This window comes from Schistosoma haematobium, chromosome 7, assembly GCF_000699445.3.
Source record: "Schistosoma haematobium chromosome 7, whole genome shotgun sequence".
Classification (NCBI taxonomy): domain Eukaryota; kingdom Metazoa; phylum Platyhelminthes; class Trematoda; order Strigeidida; family Schistosomatidae; genus Schistosoma; species Schistosoma haematobium.
Genome location: NC_067202.1, coordinates 5,415,329 through 5,439,134, shown reverse-complemented (window position 1 = coordinate 5,439,134; position 23,806 = coordinate 5,415,329). Strand labels below are relative to the sequence as shown.

Genomic DNA, 23,806 nt, shown 5'->3' with positions numbered 1-23,806 from the left:
GTTCGCGCGCATGACTGAAAGTTCAGGGTTCGACCACTGGATGCGGGGTTGTGGAAGTGCAGTGCTGAAGGGTCCCATACCGAGACGAAACAGGTACTCAGTGATTCTGCGCTTTGAATGGTGGTCTAACTAAGATTAGTTCGCAGCTTAAACTCCGAGAATATAAAATAAGTTCAAAATTGTTTCATACCTCTATTTATTGTCAATGAAAAATGAGGGAAATTGTAAACAAATTACAACCATTTTTCTCATAATGGTTTCATTATTGTAAACTTTGAAAATACAATATAAAATACAGTATAGAGAAGAGATTGAAACAACCACAACAAATTTCCAGTTAGTTGCTAGCCCAACAGGCAATAGCTTTCGTGTAAATGGGTCATTTATGAAAAGGGAAACAATCATATATCAAAGTATAAACAGATTTTACATGATTAATAAAACTATTAATGTCTCCTACAGTGAGGTTACTCTGTCTGTATATTCAAAAAAGACGACATATAAACTTGTCCTCATGGACATACATTCTCCACTTTTTTGAACCCTAATAAGGATGTAAACATATTCTTAGGATTCCCTTTATTGTTCCTAGTTAGGAATGGGTATTTTGTGGATAGAACTAAAGGTTTATGATTAGGGTTTTCCATTGCCAACTGACATCGGTTATCATGCGAAAGTGTTCTGTAACAATATAGATGAATGAATCTTCTCACTTCGTCCGTAAACTAGTGCCAATATGTTAAGGTTTGTTTCAGAGTTAAGGGTTAAAAGTTAAGATTTAAGGATAATGTCGATTTACCTGTTATATACAATTGACAAGGATAAAATTGAACATTTAATACATCTAACAATGTCACTTTTACGTTATCGTTACGAAAAATAATTTACTGTTATCATTTTAAATGTTATGAGCAGTAAACTAACGTATTTGTGTTGCCCGTTATACATGCTATTTGAATTTTACGCAAAAACCAAAAGAACTGCATCCTTGACTCTGATTAGTTCAACTCTAAAGTACACTTTAACCAAATTAACGTCTACAATCATAGCAATGTATTTTTTTTTGTTTTTTATGAACTGGACTGAATTCGAAATTAGAACTCCAGATTGTAGTCAGTCAGTGTTGTTTGAGGTATTGTGGGACGCTGCCACTTCACAGTTGTGCACACCAATGAAAGACAACTCCTAAAAAGGAAACTGGGTTAGTAGAGGTCTTAGCAACCTGGGGAGGTGACTGCAGATCATATGGGACAACAACTTGCGTTCAGTCTTACACGAGCTTTTACTGAGCAGTTTTGACGTATTAACCCAGTGCTTTGAAGACATCACCACAGAAACACAAATCTGTGGAACAAAGTGAGCGGTGCTAATTTCATAAATGATCCTTTCTAACCCTCTCCTTTGTTGTGGAGTAATTGCTCAACTATCTCTCTGATCAACATCCAACCAACATAATTTTACGAAATAAGATATGGACAACTTTAAAATTGGCCATCTCAATAAAGGCGTCAGCTACTACTAATGATCAAGTTGATATTGGGGTTAGGAAACAAAGTCATTGTTGCCCTATCAAAGGGATTTTTATTTACCTGCAATTGGATAACGTTGATTTTCCCAACCACCACCAAATTCCCCATGAAACAATCTCGTCACAGCCACATTACGTTCATCCACTTCTTCATATAACAACTGATAATAATGATCTATAAAAGCACAAAATAACGACCAGACAAAATTCATACTAGACTAACCCTACAAATAATAAAATTCCTTTGTATAAACATTTTAGCCATTGTATTCAAGTCGACTGAAAAACATTTTGGACGTTAGGCTAAAGTGATATAAAGCACAAATACATAGATCCGAATCCTATTTCATTTATACAGGTTAGGACAACCAACTATCAAGCAGTAAGTAGTAGTAGCTACGCTAGTTCTCACATAAAATAGTTTGACTTGAATCCCAGTAAGTAAACACATACATGATAAGTAGCTATTAGCAGGATATAGATTGGATTAAAGTATGTTCCTTTCAAGATTGTGTTTGGGCATGGAGACTGGCTATTTCTTAATCAATCAGCGCTATCCAGTATTTGGAGAAGACTCTAGAATCTGCTTACGTAAAATCTATCAATATACTAACGTTTTTCTTATTGTGATCCCTACTTTCATTCAACTTTGTTTATTTGGAATATAATTACATTTCTGTTTAACCGTGTTCTGATTTGGCGCCCTGTCAAGTGAAGTAATGGTCAAAGAATACAAAGCAATAAGAGTAGCTGGGCTGTAAGAATAAAATTCACAGCACTAGCTTGAACTAACTAAACAACACACTCCAATGTAATACCCAACGATTGATCAGATCCATGTAAAGAAATGAAATAATGGCTTTAATATTAATCGTATGAAAAAAATCTTCATATAAATGAGTAGCAAAGAAATGTTCTAACAGTGCAAATATAATATGGGAACAAGTCGATCAGAACACACAAGATAGATTCCAGTTCTCTACACGAGAAGTAAAAAAAACGAACGACTTTTATTTTACATGACATAAGAAGGGTAGTAAGAATAACTTTCTATGACGCTCGAAACGTTGGAACGTTTTGGGATTAAAATAACACTTCTATGAAAATAAGCCAAGCACTAACTGAAAATGATAATTGGGTGACATATACAATTGTTTATTTACAAAGTAGTAAACAATACCATATTCGTTTAGCTCTTTAGCGCTGATCGAGTTCTATAGATTAAGATACAAGAGAGCTCCCATTAGTCTAAGTGCTCCGATATTACGCGCGCACTATGTTGAGATGTTAGTTGATTGAAGGTCGTTGGCAAGACAAACAATATTCATCACTACTCAGTGATCAGTCCTAACATGTCATTTGCAAAACAAATTACTGGATAAAAACGTCTCAGATTGTGACACCAGATGACTGAGGTTAGATTCCCCAGAGAATTAGTTTCCAGAAGAGTACAAATACTCCTCGTTTGTGGAGACTGGGTAGGATCCAGATTTTAAGATAGTGAAGATCCGTGGTTCAGGTAGATAGTTTAGGTGGAGTTTTGTTCTCTGAGCTGGATGCTTTGATCGTGGAGCTTTCATTGTTCTTCCGAACAACATCATCAGCACAAACGTCAAGTAGAAGAATCCAGACTACCTCCAACCACTTAAAATAAAAGTTGTTTTTATTTTCAAAGAGAAATTCCAATTAAATTTTTGAACAAAGTAATAATAGTGAGGTGTATTAAGTATTCTAAATTAATTTAAGAGGCGTAGAGTTATTCATCGAGTAAGACGTCGGAATATAACATATAGTAGTCAGAATACCAGTATTGCAGATCACATGCATTTTGTAAACCTTTTTGGTAAATAAGCAACAAACATATCATGTTACCATTGGTCATCGTTGGTCTCCACCAATAACCAACATATCGATCAAATTCTTCCTGGACGACGAATGGTGGGAAACCTGCAGACAAACCACCTAAAATGAGAATTACACAATATAAGGAAATGAAGAAATGGAAAATAACTACAGATTGAAACTACAACATTTTGATGTCATGTTCTTGGGATAACTATATTATGGCGTCAAGCGACAAAATTTCAGATATATCAAAGTGAGTTGTGTAACAGATGGAATTCAATCATGTCAGGAGTGTAAGTTATTGTCAAAAACACTGGATAATCGTCAAGTTATATAGCGAATTAATTGAAGTTGACAATATGAATAATTATTGGATTCCAACTAATTGGTAAACAAAAATTGTATCTATTTAATGTACAATAAGTAAAGGTCCTGAATTCGACACTTGATGAGGTTAACCAATACATATTACTGTAAAGTTAAACCTAAACTGAATTGAAACAATTATCCAACGTTATACAACCATTGAAAACGTGAAAGCACCGGACGGCCGTTTCATCCTAATATGGGACTCCTCAGTAATGCGTATCCAAGATCTCGCACGTGAGATCCAAATCAAGAACCTTCGGTTTTGCGTGCGAACACTTCACCTTAATGGTGGTCTAACATTGATCGATCCATGATCTTAATTACAACTTAAAAATCTCCATAACCCTATACTGATAATTATTCAATGCTTTACAGTTCCCAATTAACAACTAATTTACATAAATTCATAGATGAAAGTCAATCATAAAAATATTTAATATTTCAATGGTTGAGATCATGAGTCAGTTGAAGCTAGACCACTATGGAAAACATGGAAGCACTGGACGGCTGTTTCGTCCTATTGTGGGACTCCTCAGCAATGCGCATCCACAATTTCATGATCTCAACCTTCGAAATTACTATAATATCCACAAAACTCCTTCTGATATTACTTATTTAATAATTCATAAAACTTACTATTATTTGTATGATTTGTTACTGGTATCCATGTATTTGTTGGTATATAACCAATGTAAATATTTTCATTTGATAAACATACAATAAAATCTGAATTGAATGGACACATAATTGGTTGAATTGCACTAGACAATGGAGCTTTGATTAGTTCCAAAGAATTAGGTTGTTCCTATTGGAAATTAGAATAGATCATCTATTAATAATAAAAATTTATTCGAAACCAAATATGACATAATATAAATGAAATCTCATTCTGGGATAAAAACAACTGTTCAGAATGCTTTTTGATCTACTTGAATGGATATCTAAGTAAGATTAGTTCATGATGTAAACTATACAAATTACACTAATAACAATCATATGATCACTAGTGACTAGATTTCAGAGGCAATTTTAGTTCTTATGAGAAATTGTGAATAGTAGGATTCAACCATGCCAGCTATGAAATAGTTATCGAAGTTAAGCATGTACATCATTATTGCCGATTCAATAGTCTGGAGATCAAGTGTTCGTCGAGAGACTGAATGTCCTGAGTTTGATCTTTGATAGATTCGTGAATGGGAACTGTTAATGAATTCAACACTAGAGCAAAACAGTTGTCCAATCCTTCCTGATTTTTAACCGTTGTTTATCTAAGATCAATTCGTGATGTAAACATAGAAAAATCCTAAAAGATTTTATTAATACATATTACATTACTTAGTGTTACACTTTATCACTTTCAATGTATGCTATGAATCTTACTCTGATAAACACATTTAGTATACTTGATCAGAAATATAAGCTAAGATAATAACTGAAGCGGAACAACTAAACCCTAAATAAAATTCATTTGCCGATATGCAGAAATTCCTTTGATATCATCAATCGTCTTATAGTGTACGCAAACAATCGCTAGATGTATAATGTTACGTAAATATGAAAAGCCGATCGTGAATCTTTAATTAGGGTGGCTAGAATATGTCGAGCATACCCAATCATCATCATCTAGCTTGATGAGTGGTACTCATGCTCTTTTTTTGTTATAACCGGTATTGCTATTATTACGACTGCTTTCGGTATATATCTTATTAATTCCATCTCTTAGTGCTACAATATGGTAACGAGCTAATCTATGTTTTCTTCAAACATACAAAGCTTGTATTTCATGGGAACATTGAACCTTACATTTTCAGCCATTATTTCAAATCTACATTTCACCATGCAAAATAACTAGGCGGAAGTATTAGGGGATTTTCGGCCTATTGTTCTGAGAGACTACTTTTAAACTTCACCCGAAACATATATACAGATATATATCGTATAACAATAACACCAGTGTATTACAATAGGATGAATATTGTAAAAGCTGAAACTGTTGAAACCGGCTTTTTTTCAAATTATTACTATGATTTGTATTTTTATTATATAACTAATAAGTGTCTCGATTACCTATATTCTGTATATTGTAAGCTTTCATCTAATCCATAAACTATTAGTTTACTGTTTATATGAGGTTTATTAATGATATCCAACTTTAACAGCAAAAGTAACTAGAACAACATTCCAACCTATGACTGAATGATCCAGAGTCGAACACTTTGACTAATAAACCACTTTTAATTAAGTAGCATTAGCTGTGTACTTCAATACAGAGCAAACTATAAATTAACAATTAACCAAATCTAAACAGATATATCTATATATAAACATCTTGTTAATACACAATAGAAAAAAAACATAACTAACTCCAAAACATGTATTGTCTTCAGTACTATAAATTTCACTTGATGCACAAATAATTAGTTTACCACAATTGGATAAACAATAATTGCTAACACCCGATACAGAAACACGCATACGTTCATGGATTAAGAAGTCGGTTAATGCAAGTGAATTTCTTTTTTTTTTGAAAAATAAAGCAAATTTAAAACCAAAAATAAAATATAAACTAATCAAACAAAAGAAACATCGTTTAATAATAATAAAAAGAAATTTAATTTCTAGTTTATATTATGGATTGATATTAGCCAAACAACTATGGGAACTAGAAAGGACTGGACAGTTGTTTTATACTAGTATGGAACTCTTCAGTAATACCCATCAATAACCGTTGCAAGGATCGGACACAAGACTTTCAAGCCTCAAAGTGAGACCCTAACCTTCAAACCAATGATCTGGTATACAATGGTTCAGATTGTAACATGGTAGAACTCCGCTGGTCACAGTTTCTCATGGGAACTCCAACACTTCACTTAAAGCTAATCACTGATGAACACATAATTATTATTAGCATAGGAAGATAAGCAGATTGTTAAATTTTAGGTTTTTTTCACGAACTGGTGTTAGTTGTTTGCGGAGTCCCATGCTAGAATAAAACACCTCCCAATAGTTGGTTAGGGTCAACCCGTGATGTAAACGGCAAATTAACAAGTTATCGCAAATCTCCTACACTAAAAAATCGATTGCTAAAGGCAAAACAACTGTAACCAAACAACTGAAAATAATCTGATCCGTTTATGAAGAACATTTTAATACAACCAGCTACAAATCACTTTATTTGACAGCTACGGTATTACCCAGCTATTCAAACCGAAGCAGGTAGAGCCATATATCAACGGTTTGCATACATCACAACAACTTAATTTTCATAAGCGTATGTTTGTGACTGGATGGATGAATACTGAACATCTGAATCATTACATCGTAGTTTCACTTTGATTAATAAGGTTTAAAAAAATCAAATGACTTACGGTAAAATAAATGGACATTTTTAGAAAATTCTTAACAACTTTCAAAATATACATAAATTACCTATGGAAATTCATTCTAAAATGATAGGCCCCAAATGCATTAGTACGCCCGAGAGCGGAGGAAGTCAGCTTTCCCACTCCGAATGCTTTCACATGGCCACGTGCTTACAACTACTGCCTTTTCGCACCACAGACGTTGTTTACGAAATTGGGAGGACGAAAAGCGAATGTCTCACACTAATCGGGTTGGTCGACATGGAGAATCCACCTAAGGGAGTTGGAAAACCCTCATTCCAAACCAATGGTGCATATGAGCTGGCTGCAGTATCCTGAAGGAACGAATTGCGTATGAACCAATTATTGGTCACCGACTACCATGAGACTGCATCTCCTGACGTTGCTCCACTCTCTTGTGGATCAGACCTTTAGGTCGAAGGCTCTGGGAATGGCCCCCTAAGAAAACCACCTGCTTCAATTTGGGCACATATACCTATCTATTCATGCAATTTAGTCTATGCTGAGATTTTTATAGATTTTCCTTAAAATCAACAAAAAAATTATCCAGTAAACTTGCTGAAATAATCAACAACAGTAACACCATTCATCATATCATCTTACAAAGATTATGATAATAATGCTTACTTATAGTCTAAAAATTCATTAGGCAACAATGGATACCATATTAATTGATCATCGGAATTCTGCCGGATTAAATCAGCGAAAAACAATGAAGGTTTAGTACCAGGTTGAAAACTAGTCGACGGATAAGAAATGAAGTAAATTCGACAGCGTAGCTAAAATTACGAAAAATAAATGGTATGGATATATCACAGACGTAATAAGTGAATTCGGAGAACGCTCGCGCAGAAATGAAAAGAAAATTATAACTTCATTTTATCGCTAACCTCAGAATAAATGGAATGACTGTAGTTTTAAATAACAGATGACTGTAAAATTCAGAACGTGTATTAATTAGTTGGCTGTTATGCCAAAACTGACTACTTTTTTCCACTGAGAAATAATCATTTAGCTAACTCACTTCTCATACTAATAAAAGAGATTTTATCGTCAGGACAAGAATGATATTTGTTCAATATTTGTTTATAGACGACTTCAAATAGTACAACCACCAAACATCTCTTAAATATAAGACATCTAGTAGATACCTTGCAATCTTTCAAGGTGATTAATAAACATCCAGGCTCCAGTCTTCTGAACTTTGCTGATTTTGTTGCTACCAGGTATCATAAACCTGATTTGTGTTCAAAATCAATCCGTCAGCTACAACGTAGGACCAGACACAAGACTCAGTTTATTAGACATCAGGTAATTTACTTTCCATACGAGTTACATTTGTTCCCCAAGAGGGTCCAAAATGTCAGTTTATCTAGTCAATTTTGAAGGTTGTTAACGATGAATGCCGTCTAAGCATTCTACCTGATCGTCTAAACTGATACTCCATTATTAAATATACTGCTTTGATTTCACATTTACAAAAAAACACATAAAAACATACTTTGTCTTTAGAATCAGAAAAATTTCGGATTTTGATCACGGTTGGGATGGAAAATGTATGCAATCCAAATCCGTATGACGAAGCTATATGATAGAAGTGTTCAAATGTACTGGTAACTTTATTTGAACTGTCTGAATCCGACATCATTGCCTGTAAACAGATGGAAGAATTTAAGTAATTTTGACCTGATGAAAATACTTGATTTAAAAAGTCATTTCTAGAAGCGAAGAAATGTAACGAATGTCAGACACATTTTTAAAGTCAACATCTATGTATGCAATTTTAAGACGATGCAAAGATCGTTTGGCACATGAAATGTTGTCTTTTGAAGTCAAACTGATGAAGTTGTATAATACATCGAAATATTTCAAATTAGCGTCCACAAAACTTTGCTCAGTTATGTTCGTATAAATGACAACAATTTGTATCAGATATCCATACGATCATTAGAATCTATGATCCATTGATGCTTCGAGAAAACTTATAAGAGCTTTGAGAATATTTAAACCGAATACATGAGTCTATTATTGTCAACGAAAATTCTATAGATAATGAAATGAGGATAAATGTGAAGGAATATTAGATAAGATTAAATTTAGAATATACATATAACCCGTTTCCGAAGTTAAGAGTCACCCAAAAAAAAGAAATTGTCAGCCTAAACCGATCCTGGTGAACACATTTCACCAAGCAACTTAGGGACAAGCATAGGAGACACTTTTCACTGAAATTGCTAAGAAACAGCAATCTCAGCCAGAATAGATATATGAGTACATATGAACAGATAAGAAAAATTTATGCTCGAAAATAAATTATCAAAAAAGTTTCTGGTCAGACTATAATTTTTGGACAACCTTTGAGTAACGCGAAGATGACCATAAAATGACCACCTACTAACTAAGACTAAATGAGGATTATAAACTAGTGTGAGGAATTAGAATTATGATTTACAGTTGATGGTTAGGGTTAGCAATTACATTTAGGGTTTTCATCACGAACTGACATCAGCTATAATGCGAAATAGTATTTAGCCAAGTGCATAAATTTTGCGCTAAAATGCGAGACCTGTTGTTTCAAATTTAATTGGTTCGTCAATAAATTATAGTCTCGACAATTTCATTAGTCTAAAGTTGTCTTATTTTGACTCAGAGGCTATATTGATAACATGTGAGGACCGACAAAAACGGTGCCCGCAACACATGTTGAGCCACTTAATTTAATGACAATTAGCAACTAATTAGACTGATTTACGACGTCTATCTAGTACCTAACACGAAACATCAATATCATTCAATATGAGGCAAGGAAGCAGCTTGTGTGCACGCGTCAACCTCTATTACACATGTTCACAACGGACTTATAAAGCCTTGAGCTGATAATTACAACGGTAACTATGAAGTAGATATAAGTACTAGCTATAACTAGGAAATATATTTCCTGCACCTTATAAGATGCAGACTAAATGTATGGATTTCGGCAATTTATTTGCGCATGAAAAGGCTGATTCGAAATAATACTCATTCCCAAAATAAAAGTAATGAAAGTTTATGGTGAGATAACATCGAAAAGACTTTACACTTTCAGTAAAACTGTGCAGCTAAGGTCAGAAAACCGGACGTAGCGCACACAGTTGAAAGTGCGACCACAGTACGAATGTTTCAATGCATGACGGTTTGATTTCCCACACGCTCTCAATTATGATTGCCCAAATCACACTTCTTTGGCATAAAGCACACTACGTTGTTCATCTTCATGAGTGTAGAGGCATTAATGGAAAATTATTCATTTTTGCGACGACTAACAAATTTACTTATATTTATGAAAGAAGTTATGCGATTCATACTATTAGAAATGTGTATTCGCTTTTTCCCTCATTTCTCTTACTTCAGTGTTACTTGCAAAAATAAACAATCAGCTAGAACTAGGTGAAAACCTGATTGCGACATCTGTAGTATAGCACAACCTTGAAATAATGTAACCAATATTATGTGACCCACTCACATCGTTTCTAACTTTTATCCACATCATTTTTGTAACTAGATATTGCACTAACCTCCTCAAATGAGATATAACGCAACGTCCCAATAATCAAACACAAAGCAATCCATGTCCCAAACGGGCAGCCGGAATTTGTTGATATCATTCGAATTATGGTGAGAAAGCACGCCGTTGCACTAAACCGTGCAGCTTTAAGACAAACTACCCAAACCATCAGGGAAACGAAGCGGTCAGACAGTAATGGCGGCAGCTGTTACTGGCCAACCTGTTAGCCGCCTCTTTCACATCAGGGATCGTATTTCTGGCCCGGACTTTTTAGTCGATACTGGAGCAGAAATCAGCGTCATCCCACTCCATCTCTCCCGCAGACAACAGATAACAAGCACTTAACTGTCCCTAATAGCGGCTAACGAATCAATTATCAAAACGTACGGTGAACAATCACTTATATTAGACCTCGGACCACGCAGAAGATTTACATAGGTTTTCATAGTTGCTCATGTCAAACGACCCATCCTCGGAGCCGATTTCCTTAGTGCGTACAACTTGTTAGTAGATATGACTAAGAAGAGATTAATCGATGCAAATACACGTTTACAGGTAGATGGTACACCTTCCAACGACTACGAAATCCGTGGTAGAGGAATAATGGAGCCTGCGAACAACGTTTTCAACGACATACTGACAGAATACGAATGCATCACGAAAATAGACTGTCAAAAAGAATGCAATCCACACCATGTGCAGCACCACATCACTACCACCGGACCACCCATTCGTGCCAGAGTGAGGAGACTACCACCAACAAAGTTGCAGACAGCTAAGAGAGAATTTGAACACATGATGCAACTTGGTATCATCAGACCATCTAATAGTCCTTGGGCCTCGCCCTTACACATGGTACCAAAGAAAGACCAAGATTGGCGTCCGTGTGGAGACTACCACCGTCTGAATAATCAAACAATCCCTGATAGGTACCCTATCCCACATACACATGACTTCTCGTTAAACTTACACGGTAAATGCATTTTCTCGAAACTTGACTTTGTGCGCGCATACCACCGAATTCCGATTTCACCAGGAGACATCGAGAAAACAGCCATCATCACACCCTTTGGTCTGTTTGCGTTTCTAAGAATGCCATTCGGATTGAAAAATGCCGACCAGACATTCCAACGATTCATGAATTATGTTACAAGAGGCTTATATTTTGTAGTCGCCTACATAGACAACGTTTTGATCGCAATCTCATCAATAGAAGAGCACGCCCAGTATGTTCAGATCCTCTTTGAACGTTTTAAGAAACATGGCGTTGTTATCAATCCTTCTAAATGTATATTCGCCGTCCCAGCCTTAGAATTCCTGGGACACCACATTGATTCCCAAGGAACTAAACCGCTTGAAGATAAAGTCAAAGCCATCACCAGCTACCCAGAACCAACCTCAGTAAAATCATTACGTTGTTTTCTTGGAACATGCAATTTTTATCGGCGATTTATACCAAGTTGCGCCGATGTACTACAGCCGTTGACAGATTTACTGAAAAACGATAAATCAGGTACCAAGAAAGAAAAGAACCAAATATTCAGGTTACCTTCTGATGCCAAAGTAGCATTTGAAAAAGTTAAATCCATGATTACTAATGCTACCATGCTCCAACACCTAAATACTGACCCCACAACCCTGTTGATCCTGTGCACAGATGCTTCACAAAAAGCCGTAGGGACAGTATTACAACAGCGGGTAAACAACACGATTACCCCCATTGCCTTTTTCTCCAAAAGATTATCGCCAGCACAAGAACGTTATAGTACTTTTGGACGCGAACTCTTAGGTATGTACTTAGCCGTAAAACATTTCAACTTCTGGCTGCATGGTCGTGATTTCATCATTATGACAGATCACAAACCCCTTTGCCATTCTTCTAGCACATCGTATGACAAACGCTCCCCACGAGAAGCAAGACAACTTGATTATATCTCCCAATTTACTACGGACATCAGGTTTATCAAAGGTCACACAAACATTGTCGCAGACTCACTATCTAGGAGGGATATCAATACGATGGTACTCAATCATGACATCAGCCTTGAAACCTTGGCTAAATTACAAGTAGACGATGCAGAATCGAAAGTCTGCAAAGAAAAGTCCAGCTTAAATCTCAGACCTGTACCAATTCCTCTTTCAGATGCATTTGTCATGTGCGACACCTCAACAGGTAACAATCGTCCGTTTGTCCCACACGCCTGCCGACGAAAAATATTTCAGCACTTGCACGGTCTTTCACATCCAGGCATCAGAGCAACAACAAAGCTTATTACCGATCGTTTTGTGTGGCCGAAAATCAACTCAGATGTTAAACGTTGGACACTTAGCTGACTCCAGTGCCAACGCAGTAAGACGCAGAAACACACCTCCAGTCCAATTGGGAAGTTCCCTATCCCTGACAAACGCTTTCAGCACGTGCATTTAGACTTAGTGGGGCCTCCGCCACCACCAAACTCTTTCACGCACATCCTTACTGCAGTAGACAGGTTTACTAGATGGGCCATAGCCTGCCCCATAAAAGACACTTCGGCAGAAACAGTCGCTTCAGTCTTCCTCGACCGCTGGATATCTAACTATGGAGTACCATCAATAATCACAACAGATCGCGGTCCCCAATTTCAATCTGTCCTTTTTCAGCAGTTCACTAAACTTCCAGGGGTCAACCACATTAAAACCACAGCTTACCACCCAGCAGCTAATGGCTTGGTCGAAAGATTTCACCGCCAACCGAAAAACTCGCTGATGGCACAAGACGACACATCAAAATGGAATGATGCACTACCTCTTGTACTCCTAGGTATCCGTTCAACCATCAAAGAAGACATAGGTTGTACAGCTGCTGAGTTAGTCTATGGTACAACTCTCACATTATCAGGACAACTCGTAGACTCAAATCCAGCAACAGCAACAGACTCAAGCCGTTTCGCCAGCTAATCACTACAAACCATGGATGGAATCAAAGCCACACCGCCTCGGGAACACAACAACCGAGTGCAACTTGACAAAAACCTAGAAACATGCAAGTTTGTTTTCGTCCGTGTTGATGCAGTTAAAAAACCATTGAAGCAACCGTACGAAGGACCATACCAAGTAATCAAACGAACAAGCAAATACTTCGTTATCAACAAAAATGGGAACAAGTAGACAAGTTCCATAGACAGAATAAGACCAGCTTTCTACGAATTCCCTCAAGACAAAGAAGACAATACTGCGAACAAACAATCACTCCCAGCAATTGCCACGAAACAAGAGGAGGATGAAAAACTTAGCACTACACCCTCTTGTTTAACACGTTCTGGGAGACTTATAACAAAACCCAAGCATAATGTCCATCTCGTCGATTAAAAAAAACAATCAAAGCAAACATCTACTCATGTCCCACACTACTAATTTCACCCAAAAAATTTTTTTCTTTTCACAGTGTACATAATCACATTTTTCCTCAATTATTCGTTTTTTGTCACATTTGTTTTTTATTTAAAAAAAAATTTTTGTTACTATAATAAACGAGTAAACTCTATTTAATTACCCATTAATTGTACACACAAAAATAAACAATTCAATTTTTTTTCTTTGGGTTATTAGCAGTTTTGCACATTATTATTATCATTGTTAGCCAACCAAGACATTAAATGACAGTGTCTTCATTTTTTTTATGTGTGTGTTTATTATGCTATACTACATCTCTGCTACATTTCATACTCATCTCCACATTTTTGTTAGCTATAACTGTAAATATTATTTTTGTATACATGTATATATCATATTCTTACAATTTTTTTGTTATTATAACCAGTGTTACCTCCGGACACTCTAGGGGGAGCTATGTGGAGATAGGCCTGACAAGCTTATTTTGTAAATAGTATTCAATGTTATTTGTATTCATTTTGTCAACCTTCCACTGTATGTATATTTAACATTAAATGACTGTAACTGTTGTTTTAGTAAATGACCTTGAACACACTTTCCGTTATGATACTAACATAGCGTGACATATTCTTGGTGGCTAACAAATACACTACTACTCATACACTCCTCGTTCTATCTTCGTTTGTGATTGAATTAACTGAAGTCTAAATCAAATACTATTATTATTTATAGACTGCAGTTGGAGTATATCTCATTCTACGTTGGATTACATCACTGGAGAGTTCGTCAACTAGATTGGAATTACCAAGCATTTATAATTGTGGTTCCTTAGTACCAGACCAAAGCCGAACACGCATCAATTTGGTGAACGTAAGTCCCAACTTTCTATTGTATTTGTAATAATTAACTTATATATATATATATTAACATTTCTATTGATCTTTATTAACTTTGTTGATACTTTTGAGTTTATATATCGTCTGGTCCACCACACCGCACCTCAGCAGAACTAAGAAAGGGTTAGTCGAGTGATTTTTTGTCTGGACAACTGCTTCAAACTTTGCCTAACAGAAGAAATGAATCGTTTGTTTGTTGAGAACTGTGCCTAACCAACAGTAGGTTAGCATTTTTGGTTATTCAGAAATTTAATTCCAGCTTCGTTTCTTCTAACTTTAAAAAACGAAAACAGTAGTTTATAACTAAAATGTTGATTGTCAGTAATCTTTCTCACTACTTAAGAGGCCCAGTTAATCATTGAGGCCTCTTTTTAATGATTCGCCACAAGGTATTATCATTACAGTGAAGATGCCACAGGTACTCGGAGTTTGACAACGCTTTAACTAGTAACACCTAATATGAATCGTACCTACCAAGCGAAATCGAAAGACAGAAGCGAGAAGGTTCGAAGCTATATTTGATAGGCTGTCAATATATCGAGAATCGTCTGATGTAATCTGGCTAGCGATTGCAGGGGTTGTTTAGCACGGCGTTTCCACTCGTGATCTGGTGCGGATGCATGACCGAACGCCTTCAGCTAGGTGAGTTCAGATTATAAGTGATTCAGTGCTTTTTCCGGCACAACAATTGCGACGACCGAACATAACACATTTAACTCTATGATATACCGTTCATATTAAATATTATTCAAATGAGTTAGAGTTGCCAGAGGCAATGTTAACATAAATTAATAGCAGGTAACTAGTTTTACTTAATAAATTCAATAATAAGAATAATTCCATTTCTGAAACACAACCTTCCAATTTTTGGCATTGAATCCATTCTGTTTTTTGGGGGGGCTGAGGGCTTGAGACAGACATTAAACATTTCTATCTCAACTAATTTGTCTATTCTATAACCTTATCATCATTAAACTATCCTATCTACATTGAACTAAGCAAAAGAAGCAAGAAGAAATATGATTGGTTAATAGAATTTAAGAAAATCATAACCAATGAACCAATCATAATTAAGTATAATAAAGAAATCGGTTATTCGTTTATTATTTTTTGTCTTTCTTACATTAACCATTTTGCCTATTTATTGATTCATCAAGTTTGTTTCCATACAATTGATCAAGAGACTAACAATAAAATCAATAACGACGATGAGAATAATTAAAGAGAACATAAATAAATAATGATCTATCATTGAAAACTTGATTATTCTATTATAAAATTGATTCATTCCTGTTAATAAATTTCATTGAAATTACTGATATTTATTATTAGTAGTATTATTATGTATGAAAATCGGAGTGATTGGCTTATTAACCAATTGTTACCATCGAAACCTGATCCAAGATTATCAAATTATCCATTCATGTCAACATGGACACCAACTGCATTGATTTCATTCATTTATTGTATCATTGTATATATATGGCGTATAAAATTAATACAAAAGAAAGAATCAAATACAAATGGAAATAGTATGAAAAGAATAAATAGAATACAATGGATTCAATATTATATGGCATTATATAATTTTACTATGGTTATATTTTTTATATATTTATCAATATCTAGTTTAATTGTAATACGTCAATTGAATTATGGTTTAGGTTGTATTGAATTACCAGATCCGAATGATAAACGTACAGATGATTTAGTGTATTATGGTTATTTATATTTTATTTCAAAATTTATCGAAATGTTAGATACAGTGTTTTTTTTATATCGCGGGAAAGTGGATCAAGTGACATTTTTACATGTATTTCATCATGCATCAATGCCACCATCAGTATGGTGGGGTTTAAAATATGCACCTGGTAAGTTCTAAAGTATTGATCTATACGGATTGTTAAATAGGTTGTTGTCTCTTTTTGTTTTCCTTCAACATATGCTGATAACTGTTCTATATGTATAGATAAATTGAAAAGAAGTTTTATGAGACAACTGCCCCCAAATACCCTGGTATGGCCGGGAGTGCGGTGGGCACGCCCTCCATCTCGAAATACTCTCATACGGTCACGTGCATACAACCAATGCCAGGGAAGTCCTACTCAATGCCTTCTCGTACAACGAGTGTTGTTTACGAATTTGAGAGGACGAAAAGCGAATGTCCAGCGCTTTAACCAGATCCCAAACCAATGGTGCACATGGGTTCCAGTATCCTGAGGAACAAATGGCGTATGAACCAAATGTTGGTCACCGGCTACCATGAGACTGCATCTCCTGACATTGCTCTACTGACTTGTGAATTAGACCTTCATGTCTAAGGCTCGGGGAGTGGCCCCCTAAGAAAACCACCTGCTTCAGTCTGGGTACCCGGGCAGCATCACAGCCCTCACACAAATCGGATGATTTATGTGGCGCATATCTACTTGGTGCCTCCTTGCATCGATGTTTATGTGTTTAAATAAATAAATAATAAAATTATAAGACAACTGGGATGTTGAATTATTACTTTTGAAATGCTACAAGCAAGAAAATTTTGTTACTGACTAATAAATCATCCGACTGGAACCATGTATGATTGAGATCATGAATCGATTAATATTAGACCATTATTGAAATCTGAAAGTACTGGATAGCCATTTTCGTCATAGTATGAGACTCCTCAGCAGTAAGCATCCACGACATTAACACCGTTGGATGACGGCTCAGTGGTCTAGAGATTAAGTATTTGCGCCAGAGACCGAAGGCCGTGTACAGGATCGTGGATGTACACTGCCGAAAAGTTCCATACTGGGACAAAACGGTCGTCAAGTACTTTCAGGTTTTCACTGGCGGTCTAACATTGATTGACACATGATCTGAATTAAAAACTCAACAATCATCAAAACCCCATACTGGTAACAGAACCATTTATCCAAGCTACCATATTTAATTTGATTTAAAGCTCATATCATTATTATATATGCGAATTCAACTCTATCTTTAAGCATAACAAATATCACATTATCTACACTCACACAAATAGACAAACATGTTGGGGTTATGGATGTACACTGCCCAATAAGGTGTCCTGTACCAGGACGAAATAGCCATTTATTTTCTCCAGGTTTTTAGCATTAGTCTACCTAAAATCAAATCATGAATTAAACTGCGAAAATTCGACAATCTTCACAAATCCCCCTTTGTTAACCTAATTTATTTATTTGTTTGCCGAAGAAGTAGCTTACACTGAGTGACAAAACACCGGAAAATGTAATTTTCTATTCATTGAGAAATTAAAAATATATTCTTTTTATAATCAATACTATACCTACTATACAATTTATTTGGAATCATCAAGTCTTGGTAATGATATATTACTTATATTAAGTGGTGCTCTGGTTGTTAGAAGGGGCATCGGTATCGTGACTTCAAAAGAATCTCGCCTTTCATCATAAGGAGTCATAATTCTTCCTTCAACTCCCTGGGGTAGAATTTAAATGATTTAGTTTGGTTAGCATTTTTTAGAAAAGTATTTTTACTAAATAGAGTTGCCGATCCCATACCTAACCCTCCTTCTATGTGTGTTCTTGGGACCAGCAGTAACTCTAGAGGAGCTACATCTGGAGTTGTAATGATGTGTGATGATCAGTTAAATTGGTAGTTTTTTACATTTTTAGAATTTCTACCCCTCTAGAATTATTACATTCATTGGCAAAAAATCACATCGACTTTGGAATTTAATCAGCTTTAAAAGAATTAGACAAATATGACATTATTCAATAATTAGTGATTATTCTGTTGTGGGTAACTTAACCTTACAGAAGATTAATCTCGACTCAGATGGTTCGGCGGCAACTAGTCTCAGATTACGAAGCTAAGTGACATGGTTCCGAATTCTCAAATGAACATCATTTCCCTCGAAATACAAAGTATACCTTATTGATGAGTGCTAACTAACACATGATCCAGGTCAAGAGGAATTTCTTTTCGATCACAAACAATCATCTAAAATCTCGATATAGTTCACACACTGTCGAGTCATTTAAACTAATGGCTAAAGTGTAATTTAATCAATAAATACTAGCCAAAAAATGACATTAATCATTATATTCTGAACAATCGGTTCATCATCAGAAGGGGTTTTGTGGAGATTTTAGAAATCTCAATAGTTGAATTCATGAGTCAATTGAAGCTAGACCACCATGGAAAACCTGGAATCACTGGACGGCCGTTTCGTCCTAGTATGGGACTCTTCAGCAGTGCGCACCCACGATCCTGCACCCCGCGAGATTCGAACCCAGGACCTGCAAAGATACTTTTATCAACTCGGAATAAATCTGTTAAAATCATTAGTAAATACATAGGATGAGATATGACTAGCATCTTTACTCCTAATAGTAATGGATTTTATGGTCCGGGATGTATGTAAACTTTGCAAATTGAATAATTGAGATGTTCATCTTATAGATGAATTGTACACTAACATAATGTTCTTCTTTTCAGTGCTTAAACCTTAGACGAATGTAAACATTACAAATTCTTGGAACAATTTCACGGTTAACGTATAGTATAAGGATAAGTCAGTCATTAAAACAAGAAAACTACTTTAAGGGTTTAGTCATCTCGAGATTCAAAAAATCCAATGACATTTATCTTTCATAGGATCAAGAATATCTTTGAGATGGTGGAGTTGATGCTGATGATGTCGTTCAGAAGTACGATTGAAGCCCCACGATCAAACCAAACAGCTTAGAGAACAAAACTCCATCGATAAGAATATCTTTGCACGATGCTTAACAAGACGTTTCAAATTGTTAGGAAAAATTCTTTTTCTCATCATACTAGACGAAACAATTGCTCAGTGCTTCTTGCTTTTCAGTGGTCGTCTAACTAGTGTCAGTTTGTGGTTTCAATGAAATAGATTAGTTTATTAAAAGATAAGTATGTAAACAAGAAATATTTGAAAATTCTATTGGTTGCAAATGTACAAACATGGAGGTTGTATTCCATTTGATCGGAATACTGATTTCCACTTATTAATATGTACACATATCTTTATTGCTTGTAATCACTGAAATAGTTACGGTTGACCTGGTTAGCTTTAAATAAGAAATAAATCATGTGGATCAGTTTACTTACGAATGTTAACATTATTAAATCGTTTACCAGTAAATGATTAGTCTACTTGATGTTGAGTCATGTTCATTGTGAGATCTAGTCACACTACCTTTATTGCCCTTACTAAACTAGCCTGAGCGGAATTCGGACCTGCGACTTAATGGCTGAAGTTCAGACATCTTAAAATCTGAGTAATCAGTCTATAAACCAATTTTGAACATTTACTTTTAGGTTCTATTAATTAGTATCACTGAAACTTACCCGGTGATTAGATTTTAATCGATAATCTGAATTAAAATACATGCTACTTTATTATCAGTCTGAGACTGATTATTATAAGTATGTTTAGATGAATTAGACAGAAATAATAACTATATTATTCAAATGTTGACAAAGTTACCTTAGAACTAAACGATTCTTTACTATTTATGATACATTGAAATAATCAGAAATTAGCCAAATGAGCGGTGCATATGACTAACTAAGAAATGACTTATATTACTTAGAAATGCGACACTATTAGAGCAATAAAATCTTCCCTCCTGCTATAGATTTTCTCACTTGTGTAAGCTTGAGTATCAGTATCAATATCCAACATTCATATTATAACAGTTTATAGATATTGTTAAGAATATCTATATCCAATGAAATAAAGATACATTGAGGTAAGATGTACCGAAGGTATTAAAAATATATATAGCAGTTCATGTCCAATTGAGTTTGTTCACACTTAATTCGGTTCAATCCTTTTGTTAACATATTTAACGGATGGAGTCATCCGTACAATAACAACTTACTGTACGGCGAGACTATAATTTAGGGACGAACCAATCAGATTTACGACAAGAGATTTTGGCGCAAAATTCATTCACCCAATTGTCTAAATAAAGTCTTGTTATTATAGCTGATGTTAGCTCGTGATGAAAACCCTAAATCTGATTGCCAATCCTAACCATCAATTGTAAATCATAATCCCTATTCTTTAAATTGCTTTATAACCCTCATTTAGCCCTGGTAAGTAGGTAGACACTCTCAAGGTCACTTCAGCGTCACTCAAAGATCGTCCATAAATTATAGTCTCACCGATTGTACCTTTATTATTGCTGCGCTTATATAAATATGTATGCTTGAGCATTGCTTACTACGTATGCATATATTCATTCTGTTAGCTTTACTGTTAGTCACTTAATTGATTCGATGATCCATTCATTTCCTTATGTATAAATGTATATATTTACATTTTTATCTTATTCATTGAGTCGCTCATTCGACTTGCGAACTCACATGATCGCTCACTCAGTCACTCACTCACTCATTTGCTCATCGGCATTAGCCTTTCATTTTTGTTTCGCGTATCTATAATTTTGGTTATCTCTAAGTCGTGATGTAATAATAAATGTAATCAATACACTTCATATTCACCTTCTGATTAAAATACACCACTGAAGCATTATCGAATGACAATTATCAAGACGAACTATATATAAAGTTTTTTCACTTTTTTTCTTTTCTTTCTCTTTTTCTTTTCTTTTTTTGTTTTTCTTTTAGGTGGTGTATTATATATGTTTCCATTAATCAATAGTTTTGTTCATATTATTATGTATACCTATTATGGTTTAGCAGCAATTGGTTATTATAAATATTTATGGTGGAAAAATTATGTTACATTAATACAATTAATACAATTTTTATGGTTTATTATACATCAAGGACAATTTATATCATTCAATCATAATTGTAATTTTCCTAAAATATTCCCCATTGTTGTATGTTTATATTCCTTTCTATTTTTTATATTATTTTTAAATTTTTATATAAAAGCTTATTGGAAAAAAGAACGTTTAGTTAAAAAATTAAAGAAAAATTGAATAAGAAAAATATTAAAAACATTTTTGAGAAAAAAACAAAAAAAGAAAAACAAAAAAAAAATATGATCGATTATTATTCATTTAAATAAAATGAAAAATGGTAATATGATATTGCATAGTGAAAGAAACAAATTGAATGGTTTAATAAAACCGAAAAAAATAAAAAATTAAAAAAAATTAAAAAATTAAAAATTGAAAAAAATTAAAAAATCAAAAATTTAAAAATTTAAAAATCAAAAAAATTAAAAATTAAAAAATTAAAAATTAAGAAAATAAAAAGATTAAAAAATTAGAAAATAAAAAAGATTAAAAATTTAAAAAAATTAAAAATTAAAAAATTAAAAATTAAAAGTTAAAAAATTAAAAAAAGAAAATAAAAGAGAAAAATAAATGAGAAAAACAATTAATTCATTCATTGATGAATTTAATAGACAATTGAACTTTACCATTATTTAATAAATAATTGTAATCAATATATTCTTTTTATTTATAAAGAATATATGTGTTTTTGGTTTACTTTCATTATGAATTCATGTATTATTATTATTATTATTATTATTATTATTATTATTATTATTATTATAACTTAAGGGGTTTGAGCCCCTATCAATATATTGATGTAATGATACTGTCAATTAGAGTATAATGATCTATTGATTGGATCAATGATGTATAAAATATATATTGAAGGAGTTTAGAGTCTTTATCAATTCTTTTTATTAACTAATCTTGCGTGTTAAGTTCTGAACATCAAACTCAGCTATTGTGTTATGAATCATGTATTTTCAAACATACTAGATTTATATACACTAGACAAACAGATTACATCGTACCATAATATAGAAAAGATCATTCGTACAAGAAAGAGGTTTTTATGGATAGTGTAGTAAATTTAATGGTTGACATCATCAGTCAATTGAAGCTAGACTATTATTGAAAACCTGGATGAGCTGGACGGTTATTTCGTTCTATTGTGGGACTCTTCAACAGTGCGTATCCACGATTCCACCTCGCGAGATTCGAACAAGATTTAGCTATGTAGTTATGGTGAGAAGCTATGACCAGTGGAGTTCAACCGTGTCTGTTGTAGAGACAGTTACTTACGGAAGACAATAGAAGATGGTCTCGGAATTTCGTGAATTGATTGAAGTTAGACATTAAAACCATTGAGTGACGACTCAGTGGTCTAAAGTTTAACCATTTGCTTACGAGATCGTAGGTCCTAGGTTCGACTACCACATTCGGGATCGTGAATGCACACTGCTGAAGAGTCCCATACTAGAACTAAACGTCCATCCAGTCCTTCCAAGTTTTCAATGATGATCTAATATTGATCTATTCATGATACTCATCTAAACTCATTCATCTCCACAACATTTTACACATCATGAGAATTCAATTATAAAATTCATTTAGACGTTAGTTACTTTAAGTTGAAAATCTTCATTATATTCTTATACATAATCAATAAATTTCATTAACCAAACTAGTGAAATTTTCAACTCATTAGGTTACATATCATTTTTCTTGACCTGAATTCAATAAACAAAGAAAAAAAATCTTTTTCTTTTCGAAAAAACAAAACAATCACTGATTCAAATTTAACTCAATATGTATGGAACATGTAGAAACCTAGTAATCAATGTTCACACGTACATACATACACTCACTCACATGTACACGCACACACTCACACTTGTACCCCCCCCATTACATATATATATGTACATACACACAGAAACAAGTACAAATGATTGTGTAATTACAAGATGGAATAGATCTGATAAATATGATATATTTGCATGATACATTTAGAATAACAAAATAATGAATTAGTTACTAGTTAGTGATCATGATCAAGCATGACAACTGTAAGTTCAAATTGTCAACAAGTGACTATA

General features: G+C 34.3%; 2 protein-coding genes across 2 annotated transcripts in view; one reads left to right on the top strand and one right to left on the bottom strand.

Moving 5' to 3' along the window:
- DPP8 (dipeptidylpeptidase) overlaps positions 1 to 10,262 on the bottom strand; it is a 36,005-nt gene extending 25,743 nt beyond the window's left edge. The window contains exons 1-7 of the mRNA XM_051217860.1: positions 10,203 to 10,262; positions 8,627 to 8,776; positions 7,753 to 7,904; positions 6,107 to 6,257; positions 4,379 to 4,547; positions 3,401 to 3,490; positions 1,590 to 1,703 (exon numbers count right to left, since the gene is read on the bottom strand). Coding sequence (XP_051064288.1) covers positions 1,590 to 1,703; positions 3,401 to 3,490; positions 4,379 to 4,547; positions 6,107 to 6,257; positions 7,753 to 7,904; positions 8,627 to 8,773 — 823 coding nt within the window. The 5' untranslated portion in view covers positions 8,774 to 8,776; positions 10,203 to 10,262. The remainder of the gene's footprint in view (positions 1 to 1,589; positions 1,704 to 3,400; positions 3,491 to 4,378; positions 4,548 to 6,106; positions 6,258 to 7,752; positions 7,905 to 8,626; positions 8,777 to 10,202) is intronic.
- A 5,845-nt stretch (positions 10,263 to 16,107) lies between these two features.
- Positions 16,108 to 21,905, top strand: ELOVL7_3 (Elongation of very long chain fatty acids protein 7; the record flags this gene model as incomplete). The annotated part of the gene is made up of 2 exons (XM_012936801.2): positions 16,108 to 16,808; positions 21,586 to 21,905. Exons 1-2 carry the CDS (start codon positions 16,280 to 16,282, stop codon positions 21,903 to 21,905), a joined length of 849 nt encoding a protein of 282 aa, XP_012792255.2. The 5' UTR covers positions 16,108 to 16,279.
- Positions 21,906 to 23,806: the final 1,901 nt, after the last annotated feature.